The sequence below is a fragment of the Gymnoscopelus braueri genome (assembly GCF_963280865.1).
Source record: "Gymnoscopelus braueri genome assembly, chromosome: 6".
In the NCBI taxonomy this organism is placed as follows: domain Eukaryota; kingdom Metazoa; phylum Chordata; class Actinopteri; order Myctophiformes; family Myctophidae; genus Gymnoscopelus; species Gymnoscopelus braueri.
The window spans coordinates 10,693,008-10,717,028 of record NC_137607.1 but is presented as its reverse complement, the minus strand read 5'-3'; the positions used below and the strand labels follow the sequence as shown (position 1 = coordinate 10,717,028).

The window sequence follows — 24,021 nt, the reverse complement described above, 5'->3', positions numbered from 1 at the left end:
TATTTTTTGAGTATTTTGGGCTGAGTTAAATCACAGGTCAAATTTTACCCGCTAATACCAAACGTTTTGGCAAGGGTTAAAATATTCTTCTTGCAGGTATTTGATATGGTCATCCTTTTCACAACAAACTGAAGTGTGGTCTTTTTATTATTTTCTTAACTTTTTATCCCATGATTTTGTAACCCCATTTTTTCCACCCAGTGCCAATTGTCTGAGTAATCCTGGGCACTACACTCCCTCTACCAGCCTAGGGAGAGCTCAGAGCCAAGTCTCATGCCTCCTTCAAAGCAAGAGAGCTAACAAGCCTTCTCATCACCCGACAGGGGGTAGTTTCCCCGGTAGGACGTAGCGTGTGGAAGGAACACGTTATTCAAACCAGTTCCTTTCCCCTCCATCAGGTGCCCCGGCTGGCCAGGGGGAGGCAGTATACTGACCAGGTGTGGCAGTATAGTGACCAGTGTGGTCTTTTTAATGTCTCCTTTTTTTGTGTGTATTTTATTCCATTGGTTCCAAGTGGGGCCCAAATAACCCAAAGGGGTCCTTGGATGGGGTTCCAGGGGGTCCCCAACTAAAATATTGATAGTTAGGAACCAATTGGACCCTTACTGGTCTGTAACTCTTGAGATTGTAGAAATCAAATCAAATTGACCCTTTATGGGTCCATGTCATTCCATCTGGTACACTCTCAGAGTTACGGCGAGTCTGTGGCCTAACTAATGCATACATATATAAGTTGGGGTCCTTGAAATACAAAGTTTGAGAAAGGCTGTTTTATTCAATGCTCGCCTTTGGAAAACCTCTTTATTGCGTTCCAACGGTAACCTGCCACACCCTGATCAGGTTGTCAGTGTAGCCTGCAAACAGGGTCTGTCCGTCAGCGGACCAGGCCAGGGAAAGACACTGCGGGGGCTCCGCCCTGCTGCTGGTGCTGAGCCCCTCCTGTTTCAGTTCCATCTCGACTATCTTTTTCTCCAGGTCCCAGATCTTGACGATAGGACCGGTGGCGGCGCACAGCCAGTAGCGGTTGGGGCTGAAGCACAATGCGTTGATGACGTCGCCGCCGTCCAGGGTGTAGAGGTGTCTGCTCTCGTTCAGGTCCCACAGCATGGCCTGGCCGTCCTTCCCACCGGAGGCACACAGGGAGCCGTCGGGAGAGACGGTCACCGTGTTCAGGAAGCCCCTGTGACCCACGTGGTTGGTCTTCAGCTTGCAGTTGGCCAGGTTCCACACCTTGACGATCCTGTCCCAGCCGCAGGAGACGATGATGGGGTTGTTGCTGTTGGGGGAGAAGCGCACGCACGAGACCCACTCGGTGTGGCAGTCGTCCTGGATGGTGTACTTGCAGACCCCCAGGGTGTTCCACAGCTTGATGGTCTTGTCGCGGGAGCCGGACACGATCTGACGGTTGTCCGCGGAAAAGGCCACGCTCAGCACGTCCTTGGTGTGGCCGACGAAGCGGCGGGTGGTGGTGCCGGTGGTGAGGTCCCACAGGCGGAGGGTGCCGTCCCAGGACCCCGACAGGGCGAACTGTCCGTCCGAGGAGATGACGACGTCACTCACGAAGTGAGAGTGGCCCAGGAGGGCCCGCTGTGGGACGCCGTAGTTGTTCTCGTCGCGGGTCAGCTTCCACATGATGATGGACTTGTCTCGGGACGCGGACAGAATCATGTCGGGGAACTGAGGAGTGGTGGCGATCTGGGTGACCCAGCCATTGTGCCCCTTTAGGATCCCCCTCACTGTCATCTCGGCCATCTTTGTGAGGTTTGGTTTCTTTAACAAGGATAGATTCTAAATTCAGCCAAAAAATCTCAGCAATTTTTCTTCTATTCTACACGTTAAGATATTTAAGAAGGGACACTGCCATTTGGATTCTAATTTAAGGAGATCCATGACATCATATAACATATGACATTCTCTGAACCAAATATGGATATCTTCCTTTGCCGTGACCTAATATGGATATATATGGAAATCTAGCCTGGTTCCCAGCCCTTTCTCATCGCGGAGGAGTAAAGCCTGGGGACGACCTAAAGTAAAGAGTGTCTATAAGGGAGGAATTCCATCATGCGCTTCCCCCGGAAATTGTCTTTTTCGACCAATCACAACACTCATTTCACAAACGGAGAATGTAAACAGATTTGTAAAGCCTCAACGTGATTTCCTTGGGCGGTACCTCCGCCAAACTTCAGCACTCCTGTTTAGACACTCAACCGGGTAGCGTGATGTGACATCATATGACATAATGACATATGACATATTCAGATCCTATGGACGTCCACCACCGCAGCTCCCAAATATAGACATCTACATCATGGCCAGAATCGTAAATAAAAGAACGGGAAGGATTCCAGATAGCACTCTCAGCTGAATTTATCTCTCACAGCTGGGGGAACAAAGGCTAGAGCAGACGGCTGTCCCTGAATTCATACACATACTAACAATCTGAATGGGAATCCCTCGATTCACACACACTCACCTGAGAGCCTAAATAAAAGTGTGTTCTGTTCGCTCGGCGAGAACCTGACAAAGGGACAGCAATAAACAATGGCCTCTGCGTATCTTACTCACCAACAGAAAGTGTTGAGACTGTACAAAAAGTCACTGCGACATCTGGAATCATGGTGCATATTTAGAGACAAGTACCGCTTCTATGCCTGCACACTGCGGGCTCGCTTTGACGAGAACAAGAACGGGAAGGACATGGTGAAAGCTACCATGACGTTGAAGGCCGGGGAGGAAGAGTTCTGGGCCAACCAGCACCCCCAGCCCTACGTCTTCCCAGATTCTCCTGGAGGGACCTCCTATGAAAGACATGAATGCTACAAGGTCCCGGAGTGGACATTGGACCACTGGCACCCCTCGGAGAAGGCCATATACCCGGACTACTTTGCCAAGAGGGAGCAGTGGAAGAGACTGAGGGAGCAGAGTTGGGACAGAGAGGTTGCCCAGCTCAAGGCTGAGACCCCAGCCGGTGGTCCCAGGACCGAGGCTCTCCCACCAGCCCGCAAGGAGGGCGACCTCCCTCCTCTGTGGTGGCAGTATGTCACCCGCGCCAGGGAGCGCCCCACATAACCTTCCGTCTCTCCTGACTGATCGCCCCTGCCATCTCCTTATATCAGTGCTTCCCAAACAATGCGTTGGGACAAAACAAAATGTATGGGTCATGGGTAAATATCCCTTTTTTACAATGTGTTTCGAATTATCAATCGCAAAGATTTTCCAAAAAATAAACAAGACATTCTAAAGAATTTCAGACATGTTCTAAACAAATCAATAAAATCCATATTTCTTTAATAAATAGTGAAATATTGTAGATCGGCTATTTTCAAATGAAATGAGGGCTGATTCATTCATAACATATGTTTTTTGTAGGCTGGGTCCCAGCATGCAGGTGTCCACAGTGTGCAAGCTCTTCGTTTTGTGTTTTATATTTCACTTTTTTGCTCGGCACCTGCCCAACTTTTGGGTTTGGATGTGCACGTCCGTCCTCCTTTTTATTGGGTCCCAGGGAGACACTAAATGTATCTTTTGAATCTTTTGGGTCTACCCACTGAGTAGTTGACTGAACATGACGCTAGACAGCTGACTTCTGTTGCCAGGTTATTGCATTGAAAACATGTCGTGTCACAAATGTCCAGTCCATATATGGGCACATCTGTGTGCCTGACACATCCAAAGACAGACACTGCCTGCCTGCCAGCCCCAACTGGAACTCATAAATTCATACGACAGTCAAATAATAGATGCTTTCAACATGGACACGAGACACTTGAGGTAGAATCTGAGATGAGATAGAAAACATATTTTAGGCTGTTTTATTTTTGTTTGTGAGCTAGAGAGAGGGGGCTGCCATTGAGGACTGGATATATGTACCCATTCATATATTTCGCAAGTATCAGCACTAATAATATGACAGCTAATGAAATATTGATTGATTGAGGTTTGTCGTCTCATTGGCAGGCTTACACATCAAGGTATATTTGTCTTCACTATGGGTGGAAAGAAGAACGGCACAGCTGCATCTGTGGTGACCCCCCTGGCAGCAGCAGCTGCAAGGAACGTGGTGGGAGATCTTCCTGTCGGGAAGAAACAACCATCCAAGCGTAAAGGTCCAAAGATCTACAGTCTCAGAAACACGGCCCAAGTTGACACCGGTGGAGCGTCTGACAAATCTATTCTGAAAGTTGTCATTGAACCGGACCTAGAGAAGAAAATAGTCAAGCTGATCAACGACTTCAGACGGGAGGATGGTGAAAGATCACCCATCTCAGGACGACTCACCAGCAGGAAGCTGGTGGACATGTACACGGCTCTGCAGAAGTTCAATTTCAAGACAGAACATATTGAGGAGGCCATGAAGAGCAGTGTATTCTACGGAGGAGACCTCGTCTCTGCCCTTGACTGGCTGTGCCTCAATCTCAATGATGACGAGCTTCCAGAAGGTTTTAGCCAGAAGATGCAGGAGGAGAAGGAGAGCCAACCTTGCAACAGGCCACGGCTCCAGCCCCCGTCACAACACAAGCCAGAGGCCCCACCCAGCCTCAAAGCAGTCGACAAACCCCCCAATGAGACAGCCAAGGCCCCTGTGAAGGATGAGGCTGCAAGCATAAAGGAATGGATACTAAGGTATGCAGAGCAGTCCAGTGACGAGGACAGTGACCACCTGGAGGAGGATGCAGGGATGAATGCTGCGTCACACAATCCAGAACTGGATGAAAGGTCTGATCCAAATGACAGGTACCGGTTACTGATGGCTCACCTTTGTGACATAAAGGAAACGGCAGCTGCAGCCAAGACAAAACGTGACTCGGCAGGCCAGAGCATGGCACAGGACAGGATACGCAACATACAACAAGAGATGAAGGCTCTTGAGTCTCACCCCATGTTCAACCAAGCTCTGAAGGTAGTGAATGCACCTCCGAAAGAAAATAAGACATTTTCTGTCACTGAGGAGAAAGAGGAAATCAACTTAAGTCTATTTGAACGGGCTCCAAAACCCCCTCCCCCAGAAAAAGCAGTTAAAAAGAATGAACCAAAGGATGTTCGGAATTTTGACTTCACGGCTCGCAGCTGGACGGGAAAGTCACCCAAGCAGTTTCTCATAGACTGGGTGCGTAAGAACCTGCCCAAGAGCCCCGCACCAGCCTTTCACAAGGTCACAGCTGGAAGATACTGGAGGTGCAAGGTGCGTGTTCAGAGAACAGATGATATTTTGGAGGTATGTCCCACCATTCTGACTGAGGACAGTATACAGGCTCAACACCTTGGAGCCACACTAGCACTCTACAACCTGGTGAAAGGACAGTCAGTGCACCAGCTCCTGCCTCCTACCTACAGAGATGTATGGTTAGAGTGGCGAGACAATGAGCAGCGGCGACAGGAAGAGACCCACACCGGCGCCAACAAACCCCGAGATCAGTTCATCTCCCGGCTACTGACGCGGCTCAAACAGCAGAAGAACCAGAGCTACAACCAGAACCTGGAACCTGTGTCCCAGACCCAGAATGCTGGTGATGATGAGCCTGAAGAGTCCTGGGAGAGCCTGGCTGGTCTGGACAGTGAAGAGGGAGATGAAGGAGATGTTCAGAGTTTAAGGAAGGAGGCAGGAGAGAGAAGGCGAGAAGCAGGAGCAGTTGAATCAGCGAAGATGCTCCTATTGAAGCTGCGGAACTCCCCACTGGCCCACAAGCTGCTGGCAGGACGGGAGCGCCTCCCAGTCTTCCAACACCAACAGCGCGTGCTGGAAGCTCTGCAGCGCCATCGTGTGGTGGTGATAGCCGGAGAGACCGGCAGCGGGAAGAGCACGCAGATCCCGCAATTTCTGTTGGATGAGCTGTTGACAGGGAGCGGTGTGGCACAGCCATGCAACATCGTTGTGACACAACCCCGCAGGATCTCAGCCATGAGTCTTGCCACCAGAGTCAGCCAAGAGCTGGGCTGTGAGGATGGACCCGGTTCTAAGTCGTCACTGTGTGGGTACCAGATCCGGATGGAAAAATGTTCAGGAGACTCGACCCGGCTGCTGTACTGCACCACCGGTGTTCTGCTTAGGAGGCTTCAACATGATAAACATCTCAACTCCCTGACACACATCTTTGTGGACGAGGTCCATGAACGCAGCGTCCAGTCAGACTTCTTGTTAACCATTCTGAAGGAGGTCGTTATGAGGAGATCCAACCTGCGGCTGGTACTGATGAGCGCCACTGTGGACTGTCAAAAGTTCTCCAGCTACTTTAACCACTGTCCCATTGTCACCATCCCTGGCAGGACATTTCCAGTGGACATATTCCATCTGGAGGACATCGTGGAGCAGACTGGCTACGTGCTGGAGAAGGACTCAGAGTACAGTCAGAAAACGATTGAAGAGGTAGAGGAGGTCAATATCTCAGTCACCCAAAGGGCTGGCAAGACTTTACTATACCAGGAAATGATAGTGAAGGACTCTAGTGCTGGTTTGGACCTGGTTCCAGACTTGGACCACTTCAGCTGCAGAACCCGCCATGTGCTGCAGTACATGAACCCCAACAAGATCAACATGGATCTGCTGCTGGACCTCATCCACTACCTGGACAAGGCTCCTCAGTTTGCTTCAGCAGACGGGGCAGTTCTGGTGTTCTTGCCGGGCATGGCCCACATCCAGCAGCTCTACGACCTGCTGTCCGCTGACAAGAGGTTCAAGGAGAAAGACAGATTCTGGATAGTGGCACTTCATTCCACTCTCTCTTCTAAGGAGCAAGCTGCTGCCTTTACAGTGCCCCCTGCAGGTGTCAGGAAGATAGTGTTGTCAACCAACATTGCGGAAACAGGCGTGACAATCCCTGATGTGGTGTTTGTCATCGATACTGGAAAGACCAAAGAAAGCAAATACCATGTGAGCAGCCAGATGAGCTCTCTGGTGGAGACCTTTGTCTCCAAGGCTAGTGCTCTCCAGAGACAGGGGAGAGCGGGACGGGTTCAAAGTGGCTTCTGCTTCAGACTATACTCCAAATACAGGTTTGAGGCCTTCATGGAGTACTCCATCCCTGAGATACTCAGGGTCCCACTGGAGGAACTCTGTCTTCACATAATGAAGTGTGAATACGGTTCCCCGGAGGACTTCCTGTGCCGCGCCCTGGACCCGCCCCGGCCACAGACCGTCAGCAACGCCATCTGTCTGTTGCGGAGGATCGGAGCTTGCAACCCGGACGGTCACCTCCTGACCCCACTTGGCCACCACCTGGCCAGCCTACCTGTCAACGTTAAGATCGGCAAAATGCTCATCTACGGCGCCATCCTGGGCTGTCTGGACCCCATAGCGACCATCGCGGCGGCCATTGCCGAAAAGTCTCCATTCTCCACGCCGATGCACAGGAAGGAGGAGGCCAACCTGGCCAAAGCAGCTCTGGCGTTGGCCAACTCTGATCACCTGACTATATACAACGCGTGCGTGGGATGGAGGAACTCGCGAGCCGAAGGATACAGAGCAGAGATGTCTTACTGTAGAAAACACTTCCTCAACCGCACAGCTCTCGTTACGATAGAGGAGGCGAAGCAGCAGCTGATGAGGATGATGCAGCAGGCTGGTTTCTGGTCCCCTCACTCCAAGCCTCAGACGTCGACGGGTGTGCTCCGAAAGGAGCAGATCCTCGTCTTGAATGCGGCGCTGACGGCCGGGCTGTACGACAGCGTGGCCCGTCTCCTCTGCAACCCCTCCGTCGACGTCCTGGAGAAGGTGGCCTGTACGGCGGAGACCCCCCAAGGCAAGGCCCAGGTCCACCCTTCTTCCGTCAACCGGCAATTACAAACACACGGCTGGCTCCTCTACCAGGAGAAGGTCAAGTACGGCAAGATCTACCTACGGGACACGACTCTGATATCGCCCTTCCCCATGCTGTTGTTTGGAGGAGAGATCGACGTTCACCACCGAGAGTGTCTCATCGTCCTGGACGGATGGATGTACTTCCAGGCTCCGGTGAGGATCGGTGTGATCTTCAAACACCTCCGGAAGCTGATGGACTCACTCCTCGAAAAGAAACTGGAGAATCCACAGATGCGACTGGAAGATGAGAAGACCATTCAGTTGATTCTGGAGTTGCTCAGAAAGGAGAACAATGCTCTGTGATGTCTGAAGAACATCACATCATCACCGTTGTCACACTAGAGCAGTGATTCTCATCCCTTTGGGAACGCAATCTACACTGTAAAATTGTCAACCATTTAACTCTGGGAGTGTACTAAAACATATATATTTTTTTGTATGTCTTCTTTCTTTTTATTTTTATAATTAGTCAACAGGGATAATAAACACTTCAATTAACAAATAAGCTGAACTGCACAACATTACATGTGAAGAGAACAGCATATATTGAGCAAGGGTTATTAGCCTAACTAAAACTATCAAAACAATAAAAAGTAGACCTGTAAAATTAAAAAAAAGAAAATAAAAGAGGTTTTACATATAACAAACTGTATTGTGTGTTTAAAAATTAACAAACTAATAACAAAATCAAAGAGTGAGCTTGCAGATGTTTTTTTTTTTAGTATTACAGAAACAAACTAATAATAATTACAATGGAAGTGAATGGAAGTCAGATGCTGAAACCTTGGACAAATATAGAATCATACATGGCGAAAATGACTGACGTCATAGATGGCAGATGTAATGAGTAGACATATTGATGTAACACATACGGTTTAACATCCAGAGATGTATAAGTATTAATTAATTTATCATTGACGTGAAAAGCAAGCCATGTTATGTAAAGATGTTACTCGCTCAAACAAAAGAAACAAAAAGGGACTGAAGAGTAAATCACACATGTACAATATGTGTTGATCTGCAAGAGAAGACACAAATTAAAATATATAGAGGGTGCTTGAAAAACGTATTGCATTATATTCCATTATATTGTGCCTAAATCTAATAAATTGATACAATTATGCAGAAAATGCATCAACTGATGCATAACAATTCACATGAATGCAGTTAATGATGTGATTGATGCTCAAAATGTCTTGAGGAATGGCCCCACACCTTTCTTTGAAATACTGTATATAAACCTTCTTCACTGATGCTCTAACAATGAGTTACAGTATCCTCAGATAAAATGAAATGCTTTAGTACAACACTATGATGTACGAGGAGAGCTTACCATTTCGGTAACACTTTCTATGAAGGTCGCCTCTATAATGCTTTATAAGCTAATTTATACTGCATTATAATGCCCTTAAAAGGCATTATAATGCTTGTTATAAATGTTTATAATCATGTATAACGACTTGTAACCACGTTTATAACGCATTATAGCTGCTGTTCATAATGCATTATTATGCTCAGTGGAACAGCACATTATAACTACCCTAACTAAGTTGTAAAGGCTCATAGAGAAGTGCTGTAATGTGTCATAACGCATTATAACCAACATGTTTATTAAATGGAATAGTGTCTTATAAACATCAATAATATGCTATGACATGACTTTGAGACTTTTAAGTAAAGTGGCCACATTTACCACATAAGTGTATTTATTTTCTGTCATAATGCTGTAATGTTAGTCTTTACTTCATAGTCACTGTGTTCCATTCCTGCAAAAGAAAACACATACAGAGCAATAGCTCCACCGCGCCACAAGGGGGCATTACACTCAAGTGAGCGCTTAGGATTCTGTCAGTCAAAGAGGAAGCCAATACATCCTGTTATGCAATGTGACAGCAACTGGACAGCAACTTGCCTTAATTCATTGTTTATGTGTTTAACTGTCTTGTTGTAGGTGAGATATCATAAAGTGGGTAAACGTAGACACATAAAGTAGCATGAAAGTTGGCCGTTTGTCTTGTACTGAGGTAGTGACTGCAGAGGCCCCAAGCTGCTATACTGTGTGACTGTGTTGTGATTAATTAATTAATTGTACCCCACTGTAATAGTAATACTATTTTGGAAAGAACAGAGCTATTTGGTGTCATGTATTTGATATATATATATATTTTGTTTAAATGTGATGTTATTTCTGTTATGTATTATTCTGTTTATGTCCAGTTACAGTATTGTAATTTGTAATGTGATGAAGACTAGACAGAAATTAATTGTTTATGTGTTTAACTGTCTTGTTGCAGTTCCATAATGTCCAGTAAAATGAACAACAATGTGTTATGACACATTACAGCACTTCTCTATGAGCCTTTACAACTGACTAAGTTAGGGTAATTATAATGTGCTGTTCCACTGAGCATAATAATGCATTATGACCAGCAGTTATAATGCTTTTTAAAAGTTGTCATACATGATTATGAACATTTATAACAAGCATTCATTATAATGCATTATAAATGAGCTTATAAATCATTATAGAGGCGACCTTCATAGAAAGTGTTACCTGTTTTTTTTCTTGACCGCAATGTTAAGAATGTAATTTAGATAACATGCCATTTAAACAGATGCTAGGTTCATTACTGACTATGATATCCTATAGTTTCTATTGTAACACGGAAACAAATGCCAGCCTATCCCCAGCATATGTGTTGCTGCCAGCCTATTGTGTGTGTGTATGTAATATACAGAATAGGAGGTAAATATTCTTAAACTACAGCTTTTTAGTTATTATCGTGAATGCACTGTCCGTCCATGACTATTACACGTATTATGTTCTGATGGGCCAGAAAGCACCAATATGGCTGTGATAAATGTACATCCCGCATTTTTAATTCTAAAATAGATCTCTGTCATTAGCATTCTCTGTAATCTGCTAAACCAGATAGTTAATTCCTTGTGTCTATTTTGTTTCTCAGACAATCAAAGGTCTGTGTTTTGCGTTTTGCTGCCTAAAGAGAAAGGGGGAGAGAATAATGTTATCGCTTGTCTTATTAAAAAACTAAAGCCTATGTCTCTTACAATGGAACAGCCAAGTAATTCATCAGGGTCCAAAACTTTGATTGCGTTATGCGTTTTGTCTGAGCCTCGCTGTGCATGGTGCAAACGGGTGCCTGGTTTTGTTTTTCTTGCCCTCCTCCGCAGGGTTTGGTATTACCCCTAGTAGAAACGGCTATGCGGCTACGTGGCGTGCGCAGTACGGTCTCTTGTGTTTCTCACTGCCTGTGCCCCAGCCATGGTATTCCTGTTTGACTGCCACCCATCCTAACCACGTTAATGAGCGTGTAGATCTGCTATTCTATTTAATATATTTTTCAAAGCGAACATTTGTAAAATATTTTGTTCCAGTGACCTCTAGAAGTAAAGATTTGAGTTGAAAATGTTTGCTTTAAAATTATATAGCTTCAAAGATTTTTCAAAACAATAGCTGATCTAGCGCTATGAGCTTGTATATCTGTTATTTTTGAATAGCCAAAGTATCAAATAATGGTTATAGCTCAAATCTAAAATATGCGTTCCCGGATTGAATGGGTTAAACCCCCATCATCCATATTGTGGGGAAGGCTTTCTCAGAAAATAGCAGATCGACCGTAGGCAATTTCAGCCAAAGCTTTCCCCACAATAACAGAAATTACACTATAGAGCCCTGAGAAACTCTCCTTAACCATACAGGGTTTAAGTATACTTCCGTCCTCTCTGTAAAAGTCACGTTGGACTCAACCCTCTGCTATAGAAGGGACCTATCATGCACATCCTTCTTGTGGGCGATGTACTCTACAATGTCCTCGGGACACATCAGCTTCTCAGCCTCTTCGTCCGGGATTTCAAACCCAAACTCGTCCTCCATGGCCATGATGACCTCCACGTGGTCCAGGCTGTCCAGGCCCAGGTCCTTCATAAAACGAGACGTGCTCTGCAGCTTCTCCGGGACGATCTTGTCGTAAAGCGCCAGGACGTGCATGACGCGCTCCTTGATCGCCTCCGGGGTGAGCGGCGGCGGGGGTAGGTCCCCGTATCGTCGGAACACCGCACCGGCCGGCGAGCTCGGTTCCAGCGCCGCCCACTGTGTCTTCTGGCTCCGACGGACCGATGACAGCTGCCGGGGGAGGGGGTGGTGGCTCATTGGCACCGGTGAGGCAGCGGCTCTAATGCTGAGGTGACCCTGGGAAACCCTGGCCAGGGGCCGGGCCACAGAGCGGACACACTGCAGAACACTACACGCCATGATTGGAGATGATATTAGGCTCTTGTTGAAGAGTATGTCCTCTTATCCTGCCAGGTTCTGGAGTTCTAATGGCATGGTGCGGGGTCTGGGGTGGCTGCTATAGAGCATTTGTTGATGTAGCTTATTGTGACATGAGCAGCAGTGATGTCACACGTCTCCATTTATGGAGTTCCTGGTGATGTCACGCATAACTCCATAAGTAGTTACGTGTTTACATGGCAATCCACTTGTTCTCAACATTGGGTTCAGGGACCATAAGGGGTCACAATGGACCCTTAGGGGTCTGTAAGTGTGTACAAATGGTTGACCCTTAAGGGTTCATCTGGACCCCTGGTGGTCTGAACCTGACGTTTAGAAACAGTGGAGGGTTATAGGGGGGTCCTCAGCTAAACAACTATTAGCAACCAAATGAATCCTTACAGATCTGTAACTCGGAGAGTGTACAACTTGAACCAAATGGACCCTTACAGATCTCTCTTTAAGAGTATGCAAATGAGACCAAGGTTCCATTTGTTTCTATGTGTACACTCTCAGAGTTATGGGGGTCCGTGGCCTAATGCATACTAAACTGGAGGTCCTTAAAAAAACACATCTTCAACTTCAACGTCAGCGCCATACAGGGCCATGCAAAGACGATGGACACGATGGGTCTGTGCTGTAACTCTGAGAGTGTACAAATGAACCATACTGTATCTAATATTTGGAACCCCACTCTACACTGTAACATTAGATACAGAACCATACTGTATCTAATATTTGGAACCCCACTCTACACATAACATTGTCAGTGTTAATTGAACTCTAAGAGTGTACAAATGGAACCAGATTACGGGTCCATTTGGTTCCATTAAACACTCTCAGAGTTACAGACCCGTAAGGGTCCATTTGGGCCCCCATGGTGGACCCTAGACCCGGCATTCTAAACCCCAGTGTTCTAAATCAGTGGTTCTCAAACCTCTTGATTTCAAGGACCCCCAATTTTTAAATGCTTGAGGCCAAGGACCCCCATTTAACATTTTCTATCTCTAGGACCCTAATAATCTACAATATCAAACCCTAACTCCGAGAGTGTACAAATGGAACCAAATGGACACTTAACGGGTCCATTTGGTTCCATTTGTACAGTCTCAGAGTTACAGACCTATAGAGAGACACAGTAACCTAGTAACTGGGGGGGGGGCAATTTCAGAACCAGTGTTCTAATTGGTCACAGTCATGGTTGTGCCCCTTCCTCCTCCCCCTCTTCATCAGAGTCCTCCTGTTGGCGGTTCTTCAGATTGAGGAAGTCAATGAGCTTGTTGGCGTCCTCACCGGTGGACAGGTCCACAAAGTCCCGGGGAACCCCGTAGCTCAGACACGGGCTTGGCTGCATCGCCAGCTCGCCGGTGACGTAGCGGAACGCCGGGCGGCCCTCTTCCTGCTGCTCCTGGGCGACGTCACCGCCTCGCTGCTGACTGGCTGAGAGGCTCACGTTCGCCGAGGTAAGCTCCTCCCACGTGAACAGCAGGGAGTCTGTGACCTCTCCGAACGGGTTCAGATCAATCAGCCACACTTTACCCCGACTGTCTCTATAGACGTCCATCACAAAGTCTTCATCCAGGAACTTGTGCTGGATGTGCTGACTGAAAAACGTCCGGACGGACTGCGAGATCTGGCCTTCCTGCTTAGAGATGTGCTGGTGGTACTGGGTGTAGTCCCTCTGGGAGATACCGACGAGTTTGTTTCCCTTGACAAAGCAGCGGAATTCTCCGCCGGTATTCAGCTCGCTCCACTTCCTCAGGACGAGCTCGTAGCCGACGCGCGGGTCTGGCGAGTCGTTGCGGTCGCTGCACCGAAGGAAGGGCTGTGTGAGGTCGTGGGCGATGAAGTCGGAACTTTTCAAAAGCAAGAATATGTCGGCCAGAGTTTGACACTGAAGGGAGCCGTTCAGGGCGATCCAGCTCGCATCCCGCGGTGCGCTCCAGTTGAGTTTAGGAAAGACACGTCCGCCCAGGACGATGACGGCCTCTAGCACTTTGGATTTAAATTCTGGGAACTCCGGTGCTGTGACGGCGGCGGTCGTCTCTTCGTCTGACCACTGAATGTCTTCCTCCCCGTCTGAATCGCTGCTGTTCGTCCGTGTCCGCTGTGCGACGTCATCACCTCCGGAAACTACCAGAGTTCCATCGTCCAGTAAATAGTCCATTACATTCTGAGGCAAAGGAAGAATAACACTTTTAATTGTATGCTTCTTGAATATCGGATACCAAACCGAAAATTGGCAATTGAGAACTTGTTCCTTCTTCATGCTGCAATTCCTACTAAAAAAATAAAAGTGGCTTATAAACCAGCTGCAGTGACCCGCTTGTCGTCAGGATGAGTCAGTCATGCCCATATATGGGGCCCAAGAAGACTGATTAGCAACATTGGTAACCATAGCAACCTGGTATCACCATATTGAGCCATATTGGGTAACAATGAAGACTTACTTAATAGTAACAAAGCTAGACGCTGAGAAAGCTATTTTTAACAGAAGTGTGTCCCACCATCTTATTCAAGAGGTATGCAAAAAAAAGAGAGAACAAATAAAAGAAAGCCTGCAAAATAATTTCTTCATTAATTAAATAACTTTGTCAAACATATTTAATTGGCATTCTTTTGATCAGGTATATAATTTACAAACAGAAAATGTGGTGCAGATTGCCACATTATCAGCTCCGATTCCAATCAAATCCGATTCCAGAAGCAGACATTATGGACAGTCATTGTCACATGACTGTTGTACCTAATGTGGGTAAAAAACGGAAAATATATATGTTTTAAAATCAAATTTCTGCAACAAACAGTGGCATTTGTGGTGCCTTCTATGGGTGGAAGGGAAATTCCACCCACCCGCTTTGGATCTGCAATTGCTTAGAGACCCCTCAATTGTGTGATTCAAATGTGGGGTGGATCAGACACTGTGTTCATGATTTGCAATCTTAGCCAATCAGAATGAAATATGTTCATCAGATGACTCTAGAGATGATGTGTGCTGAATTGTGCGAGTTTTGGACACAATCTGTAGGAGTAGTTGCAAAAAGTTATAGTTTGCCACTATCAAAAAGATCTCTCAATATATTGACATAATTCCCCAGTATGATACAGTATCAAGGTGGAATTGTTAAAACACACTTTTTTACACTGTATTTATTTTGTCACAGATATCCATCACATTATGGGTCACGCACGCACGCACGCACACACACACACACACACACACACACACACACACACACACACACACACACACACACACACACACACACACAATGGGTAGATCTGTCCCCATTTGTCACACTGGCTAGCAGGGTCATTATCTCAGCCCAGTGGTTCTTGTCCCAGGGAAATAATTGTAAAGAGATCAGCTTTTGTGATTTCAATTTAAAAAAGAAAGTGTGTCTGCAGTTTAAATTGAAATTGAAATGTCCCTCTCCTGAATCCCCTCTGCCACCCTCCTCTCCCCTCTCCTCTCTCTTCCCCCCTCTACTCTCCTCTCCACCAAGCCTTGATGAGCCTGATTGGTCTGAGTGTCATCACCTGTGATGACCAGCTGAGCCTGGTTTGGTGACGAGCTCAAGAGACTATAAAGACTGTCTGTGTGCATGTACTCATATCTCTGTGCTGGAGCTTAGTTGTCTATGATAAGTTTGAGCTCATTGTTATAAAACAAAACAAAGCAAAACTATAAAGAGACAACGACAGCTACTATACACCAAAACAAACCCTCACAAGTATCCACCCAACCTCACCCACCCATGCCCAGGGGGGAGTAGTGAACCCATCCTAATAATAAACTAAACTAAAACAAATACAAGTAGCGATAACAAGAGTAGGAACAATTCAATACAAAAACTAAAATAATATACAGGGGGGGGATTGTTAGGCCTTTAACTGTGAATATATTTTTTTCTAAATAAAACACGTTGACAAGTCATTTAACCAGGATGACACACTAGGAGGGGCAGGGCTCTTCCAGTAGAACAATATACAACGTCTGCCAAACGTCAAACAAGTAAAAGTAAATACAAAGAACAAAAAGTAAATACAAAGAAAAAGAGATTACATTCAGTTATTTATGCTATCATTTATTGAAGAAGTTAGAAATACATATAATGCACTGGCTGCAATGCAGGAAAAAAATGTACTGAACCCCAGTATAGACAGTCCTAGTCAAACATTATTCATCTATGAGGTAAAGTTTCTCAGAAACATTTCTACCTGGGTTGGAGTACTTGCTAATTACAAATTACATTTTCAAACATAAATGCAAAGACTTAACTGACATTTCTTTAAAAAAAACAAAAAAAAACAAAGCTAGAAATGTAGTGGATTTAAAAGTACAATATGTGTCTTTTAAACAGCAGTGGAGTGAATTGTCCAAAAATAAAAATACTCAAGTATAGTACAGATACTGTACTTTTAAGTGCAGTAGGCCTATTCAAGTAAGTGTACCTGTTACTGTCCACCACTGCTAGTAACCAGTATCACTATCAGTATCACTATCATCACTAGAGTCCATTAGATATTCATATAACTCTTCCTCCTCCTTCTCTTGACGTGGGACACTTCTGTCAACAATTCTTTTGTACACAGACTACACCTCTGTCATCAGTGTCTATTGCATCCAGTTGCGCATTCAAAATGCACCGCAGACCCTCATAGGCCTCAATAGTGTATTCTGCAGGAAGACCTAATGAACAAAAAAATTGATTTACTTTTCCATCAAATGGGATTATGTATGCTTTCTTCGATCTTGTAAAACAATAATTATAATAATAATAATAATAATAATAATAATAATAATAATAATAATGATAATAATAATGATAATACTTTGCGAGGTGAGCAGGCTATGATTTGACAATTACATTTTCAAGTAAGTTAATACATTTTTGGTATTGTTGCTGTCCGGCAGGAACCAGCTAACTCCATTTTGACGCTTTTGCATTTTTTTTAAATTAATCAGGGCCATTGAACACCCATTACGTCTGTGTGTTGGCAAAAAAATATTGAACCAATGAAAAGCATTAAAAAGTGCTTCTGACAAAACCAGCTAACTCCATTGGATCCTCAAATGTTCTGACTCCAGGCTCCACCCCCTTTTGACCTCCAACCTGATTGAGAGCTTGGAGGTCCATTCAGCTGTTCTTATCAATGATGAACAAAACCTACAAACTACATTTTTTTCATTTCCTGAAAAATGAACATTTTGGAGTTCCTGCCGGACAGCAGAGATATGCATGTGCTTTACATTATCAAAATGTGGTACACATATGAAATAACACATGAAATAACATGACTCTTGTATCAACATACTTACATTCTTTCAATAAGTCACTAGAGAGATCTTGCAACCGTCTAGAGTAGTGTGCATAGCGACTGCCAGTGTTGCTGCATTTCTTTAACAAGAATCTGTTCTTCTCTCAGCCGACGGAGAAGTATGACATTGTCAAAAGCCATCTTTTTGGTCTTTAAAGAAATGTCAGATGCTGCAATGAGAAAAGTTATCACATGTTACAATTCGGGTTAAATACAGCGTTGTGTGTGTGTGTGTGTGTGTGTGTGTGTGTGTGTGTGTGTGTGTGTGTGTGTGTGTGTGTGTGTGTGTGTGTGTGTGTGTGTGTGTGTGTGTGTGTGTGTGTGTGTTTAGTGTGTGTGTGTGTGTGTGTGTGTGTGTGTGTGTGTGTCTCTCTCTCTCTCTCAATACAATTACATATCTCTGCTGTCCGGCAGGAACCAGCTAAATCCAAAATATCTATTTTTTCAGAAAATTAAGAAAACCTTATATTTTTAAAACAAAGCAATACTGCCTCATCAAACTTGGTATTGTGAGTGACTTTATATATTATCAGATACTTGCACGTGTCATTATAGTATCACCACTTTACCCAAATCCAGCTCAAGTGGATTTAGGAGTTTTGTCCAAACACAAATCCAGCGCAAGTGGAGTTAGGAGGTTTTGTCCATCATTGATAAGAACAGCTGGCAATGGATCTCAAAGCTCACAACACATCACAACGCATTGTGAGCTTGGAGATCAGCTATTTATACTCATATACTAAGTATAGATCAAGCTGAATGCTGTACTTAAACAACTTTTATTTGAACATGCATTGTAAACAACCATGGATCTAACTGTTACCACTGTTGTTCTTCTACAGTTGAGTGCAACAAACAATTCTGCCTCAATACTCAACCATGTATTTAACAAAAGCAATCATGGCACACCAACAATAAATAAATGCCATATAAATACAAAATACATTCATGAAAAATAGAATCTGTAGCCTATCAAATCTGTAGCCTACTGCACTAACAGTTGCATTTACCTTCAGTATTATACCTGGGACCACTTCAAGTTCCTCTCCCTCTACACTTCTAGAGAGAGACAGTTCTGTCTCCTCATCCTCTGAGCTTGCCCAGTCCATTCCCATGCCTTCCCATACACCACCTGGACCATTGCACAGCCACACATTTCCTCCAGCAGGAACATACTGTAAAAAAATAAAAATACAAACTGCTGATGAACAACTTATTGAATGATAGGCAATAACAGTCTGATAAGTTATTGTTATATAGCTTGTTAACTAAGACTCCTCAGTCAGCTAACAGCTATATTACTATTACAATAATGGTCAACATTTGCATGACTTATTAATTAATGCCCTGATTAATGCCCTTCATGACACTGCTTATATAGGTGTACAATAATGTGCAGTAGGCTAGCTGCGTCATGCAGCAGTGGAGAGCCTGAGAGGAGGGGGTAGTTTGAGGGTCCAATGGAGTTGGGAGTTTTCGTCAGAGGCGCTTTTTAATACTTTTCATAGGTTATTATTAAAAAATGTTTTACACATAATGTAAAGGGGGTTCAATAGCGTTGATTTATGGAAAAAAAGAAAAGAAAATGGAGTTAGCTGGTCCCTGCTGGACACCGACGATATAATAGTTCTGTCTTGAGTGTTACCGTGTCATACATTCCCCCGAATTTAAGGGAACATGACAGGACTTGCATTGCAAACTCGCCTCGCACCGTTTGTTCTTTCGGGAACAAACCCTGCAACGCTTTGCTGGGTACTTGTTCTTGCCGATGTGTGGGATCATTGCCATCCAGCCTGCTCTGAGGGTCCGCGTTTGGTGCCCTCGGGTTGTGATCAGGTGGGGCATCGCGTTCTTCGTCCTCCTGAGGAAGGGGGTGATCCTAGACTAACCAGAGGCTCTGGTGGTGGTGGTGGTGGTGGTGCACTTGGCCCACTAAAGTGCATCTCGTCCAGGGTTCGCTGCCGTAGTGGCGGACTGGATGGCTTGCGGCCGCGGGTATGCTTACGCTTGTTGGAGCGCTTCCCTGTCATCTTCTACACTCTCTACTCGTCTCTAAAACTATCGATCCTCACCGTACATCTATCTCCTCTCCTCTCCACTTCTCTCCACTTCTCTCCTCTCTACAACTATCGAACTTCTCCTACCTCCTACTATATATTCTCCTATCACCACACTATATCTTACATTCTCTTATCTCCAACTATATCTTCTCCTAACGCCACACTTATCTTCTCCTACCTCCAACTATATCTTCTCCTAACACCACACTATATCTTATCCGATCTCCAACTATATATATATCTCTCCTCTCCTCTCCGCTCCTCTATACATTTATAACTCACTAGGCTATATCACTCACTCAAACTATACATACAACTCTCTCTCTATCACTCAATTACTACAACTATAACTCTCTATCACTCACTCAATCAAACTAACACCCTCTCAAAATCAATCTATAACTCTATCAATCTAGAACAGGGGTCTTCAACGTTTTCATGCCAAGGACCCCCTAGCTGAGAGATGAAGCAGGGACCCCCTCTATATTGGAAACAATTGTGTTTCAGATAAACTTTTGCTGCTCTTTTCCCCCTCTACACCTATAACTCTTTGCCAATACATTGCCGATCTACAAGCTTGTAGATCTGCTATTTTCGGCTCAAGTTCTCCACAGAAAAGGGATGCTAGGGTTCAAGTGGTTAATGTAAAAAAATAAATCATGTCACACAAAGATTTGGCGGACCCCCTGTGTTAACTCTGAGGACCCCCTGTTGAAGACCCCTGATCTAGAACTCTCTCTAACTTTCTCAATGGCTCTCTCTACTCACATGTTGTTTGGGTGCACAGAAAGAACGTTTTCCACTGGTCCCCTTTTAAACTGTTTGGTTCAATCACGTGACCGATCAAGTGAATTTTTGGTTTCCCTTTGATCTAGATGTACCATATTAACCCACAGGCTGCGGAAGAGAGTACAATGTACCGTAAACCACTGAAAAGACCAATTGACGTAGATCCACGTGAATGGCGGCCAACGGTTGGATTTGAATGGACAGAGTGTTAAGATAATCTTTGATTATTCAAACATTGTTCTTTTTTTTTTTTCACTCATTATAAACACTTTATTTTACTTGTCAACTTGACAGTAAAGAAAGTTTCCTTTGTAACATCCAGAAAATGTCATCCAGAAAATGAAAACAAAAACAAGTGTGACAAATTTAAGAAAACTAGTCTAACAAGACAATATAAAACAAAACAAAAAACATACATGTTCTTAAACGGATTGGGTTATCCTCTGACAAGACTTTAAAGCTGTCAATGGAGTTTCTTGGATTAAGTCTATTGGATAGCTATGTTTAAACCTTTGCAAAATAATTATACATAATAGGCATTTTGATAATATAGACTATTACTTACTTCTCAATATGGTCTCAAATGTAATTTTGAGGGTGTCGTCCAATTTAGCTGGCAGCTTAAAATCCAGGCTGTATTTCATTTCAGCCACAACCCCCTCAAACTCCTTCCCTAGGACAAGGACTGGGTAGTATCCCAGGTACGAAAATTGGTCCAACTGCAAAAAGAACAGTATAGAGGTATTCAGCTGTATTACACATTGAGGACCACTTGATTGATTCAGTGAGAACACACACCCGTTTCACAGCAGCTTGACCTAAAAAGAGTGTGTTACCCAGTATACCTATAAAGGTTTCATTCCATTCTGGTCCAACAAAGTCGGGAAGCTGCTACTGTGCATGAACCACAAGCAAATTTAATGTCATCTTCTGCAAATATGTTATTTTCTGCATCTAATTTGTGATACCCTACATTGACAGCTTGCTCAGAAAACAGAAAAGTCCTATCTGATTGGACTGGATTAAACTGCAATATAAATCATTGATACTGCACCTGTAGGCCTACGGACAGCTTGGGTTATCCTCTTTGTCTCTGTCAAGATTGTGTTCATGTTGTGAGCAACTTTCTTTCAATAAACTCTGTGCAGTCCTGATTCTGCTCTGTTGTACGCAGGACGTTGAGTGATTTATAACGTACACTTCCAAACTTGAACGCAGAAAGTTGCACATAACATGTCCTTTATAAGACAAAGTCTTGACACAGACAAAGAGGATCACCCAAACTCCCCACACAAAGTGCCATCCATCCATAAATGTGTGTGCGTCTGTCTGTCCTCTGCATATATCGAGACCCATTCAAACAATTTACGTCAAATTTGGCATGTGAACATAATTATCTGTTAACTTGTCCCCTGAAATGTATAATAGCTAAGCTAATTAATTCACAGTGATGATGTACAGTACTTACCAGTTTACATGCCTTTTCATGTACTTTGTTTTGATTCCCGTGGCGTTTCTGCCTCTGGGAATAGCAAAGAAGGTTGGTGTAGAGGGGAAGAAATCTTAGCCAGCGTGTGTGTGTGTGTTGCTGCTCTTCACTACTTTCTGGTATGTTTCATAACAACATTTCTGGCTTGCAGCAAACTCACTGTCCATCAGCTGCACACTTAAATCACTTGGGAGGTAGCTTCGATTGGGGGCATGTTCTCTTCTGTAATGGCTAACTGTTGGATTAAATGAGGCAATGTTTTTCTGAATTGGGGTCACGTTTATTTTATTAGGGGGGGAGTGTCTTCCACGGCGATCTCTGGGGGCTTCCAAACACGATGGCGAGCTCTTCCCGACGGCTGTTTGGATGATCCTGTCATTTTTGGGATGGTATCCCAGAGTTGAGAGAAAGAATGTCTTGCATGCCCCTTGTGACTGACCCATGTCATTTTTAAGATAGTAAGACGATGACTTGGTACGTTTGCTAGGACCAGCAGATGTGAGACGTGCAGTCTGGCGTTGAGAAACACTTGCAAAAATGAATGCCTTCTTCTTGATGGATTTTACCCCAGCACTTGTTCCGACATGTCGGGGCGCATGGTTTCCCTATCTTGGGGATTTTACTCAGTGTCCCTGGTTCCTCCACAGGGCTAAGGGGGTGGGTGTTACTCTCCTGATCATCAATGACCTCAGACATGTTCCCAGTCTCATCATGCACCTGTGTGCCTGGTTCCTCCACAGGGTTAAGGGGGTGGGTGTTACCCTCCTGGTCGTCAATGACCTCAGACATGTATGTTCCCAGTCTCATCTGGCACTTCAGCAGGCACATCCTCACGCACAAATTGAGCTTCAAGTGATGCAAACAATTCACCCAAAGTCTGGTTGGCTGGAGGAGCTTTCTTTTACCTTGTACCACTGCAATAAAAGAACATTTATTTATTTATCTATTTATTTTTTAACTTATGTATTTTTTGTATGTTTTAGTTTTTTTTATTTCACATATTCATGCATTGATTCATTCATGTATTCAAATTCGTGAATTCATGTATTCATTCATTCAGGCATTCATTCGTTTTCAAGTGGAACCGCAGGGCAACATGCTGACTTTGATTACATTTAAATAGGTAATAACTTATACCAATTAGGCCCATGGCCAAACTAATGTGCAAATTAAGCTAACCCCAATAAGGAGTAATAATAAATACATACATTTGCACCCATAATATAGGCTATATTCTGAGACATATTCTGAAATATGTTTGCTGAATGGGTCAGGGTTAACATTTTTAAGCAGATGCAGTGTTACCCGTGGTGTTACCATGAGGAAAATGCATGTTACCTGCCTAACAGACGTACCTCGAGGGAAAAAATACCTTATGCACTCACTTCAGAAAGTTGCATTTTTCACACAGAATAGGCTACAAGCTTGTCTTGCTAACATTCTCCAATTAATTTGAATGTCCTGATTCAATATTTTTATTAGACAAAAAATAAAGTAGACAATCCACCACGAGTATGACAGGACAGAGGGCACAACATAGCCCAACATAACAATACAATAAAAACAAAAACACAAAAGAGAAAAACAAATCCTATAAGACTTCACACCAAGTACATTATATAATAATCATCACATTATCGCTGCCAACGACCTCTCTAGCGTGTAGAGCTCCACCATTTGTATCCATCAGCTGCCTCCAAATTAATATGGCAACTAACTGATCTCCTCCGTCACTCCAATACACAAGACATTGCGCCACTCATCCCCTATATATGGTGCTAAGGGCAGCCATTCTTCTACAAATTCGGACACGGTACCACGTAGAACATATGATAGTCTCTCCAAGGGCATTAACCGTAGCACTTTTTCAAACCATAATAGGACACTTGGAGGACTGTCATCGATCCATTTATTGAGAATTGACAACCGAGCAGCATAGAGCAAAGCTCGTACTAAATGTCGATTTCCTTTTGTTACTATGATATTTATGTCTGCCCCTAGAACATAATGAAGTGGATTTAAGGGTATTTTAATTCCAATCAGTTTAAGAATTTCATTTTGAATGGATACCCAGAAGGGTCTGATTTGTGGGCAAGTCCAGATCATATGGCTATAAGTACCGTGTCCACTTTTGCACCTAGGACATAGGGGAGAGCATAGGGGATCATATTTACTCCTTATAACTGGGGAGATATGTAGCTTGTGTATTATTTTATATTGGGTTTCATAAGACTTGTTGGAGCACGTTATTTTCTTTGCATTAAGTAGTATG

General features: G+C 44.3%; 5 protein-coding genes across 5 annotated transcripts; 2 read left to right on the top strand and 3 right to left on the bottom strand.

Moving 5' to 3' along the window:
* Nucleotides 1–678: 678 nt before the first annotated feature.
* Nucleotides 679–1,752, bottom strand: LOC308087056 (small ribosomal subunit protein RACK1-like; the record flags this gene model as incomplete). The annotated part of the gene is made up of 2 exons (XM_080430710.1): nt 679–766; nt 798–1,752. One exon carries the CDS (start codon nt 1,750–1,752, stop codon nt 802–804), a length of 951 nt encoding a protein of 316 aa, XP_080286836.1. The 3' UTR covers nt 679–766; nt 798–801.
* A 792-nt stretch (nt 1,753–2,544) lies between these two features.
* On the top strand, nt 2,545–3,072 carry LOC308087059 (NADH dehydrogenase [ubiquinone] 1 beta subcomplex subunit 9-like; the record flags this gene model as incomplete). The annotated part of the gene is made up of 1 exon (XM_080430714.1): nt 2,545–3,072. One exon carries the CDS (start codon nt 2,545–2,547, stop codon nt 3,070–3,072), a length of 528 nt encoding a protein of 175 aa, XP_080286840.1.
* Nucleotides 3,073–3,991: 919 nt separating this feature from the next.
* On the top strand, nt 3,992–8,101 carry LOC308086773 (ATP-dependent RNA helicase DHX29-like; the record flags this gene model as incomplete). Its single annotated transcript, XM_080430423.1, has 1 exon — nt 3,992–8,101. The coding sequence occupies one exon, from the start codon at nt 3,992–3,994 to the stop codon at nt 8,099–8,101; it is 4,110 nt and encodes a 1,369-aa protein (XP_080286549.1).
* A 3,472-nt stretch (nt 8,102–11,573) lies between these two features.
* Nucleotides 11,574–12,071, bottom strand: LOC308086772 (acyl carrier protein, mitochondrial-like; the record flags this gene model as incomplete). Its single annotated transcript, XM_080430422.1, has 1 exon — nt 11,574–12,071. One exon carries the CDS (start codon nt 12,069–12,071, stop codon nt 11,574–11,576), a length of 498 nt encoding a protein of 165 aa, XP_080286548.1.
* Nucleotides 12,072–13,284: 1,213 nt separating this feature from the next.
* LOC308086771 (translation initiation factor eIF2 assembly protein-like) lies at nt 13,285–14,370 on the bottom strand (the record flags this gene model as incomplete). The annotated part of the gene is made up of 1 exon (XM_080430421.1): nt 13,285–14,370. The coding sequence occupies exon 1, from the start codon at nt 14,356–14,358 to the stop codon at nt 13,285–13,287; it is 1,074 nt and encodes a 357-aa protein (XP_080286547.1). The 5' UTR covers nt 14,359–14,370.
* Between the last annotated feature and the right edge of the window lie 9,651 nt (nt 14,371–24,021).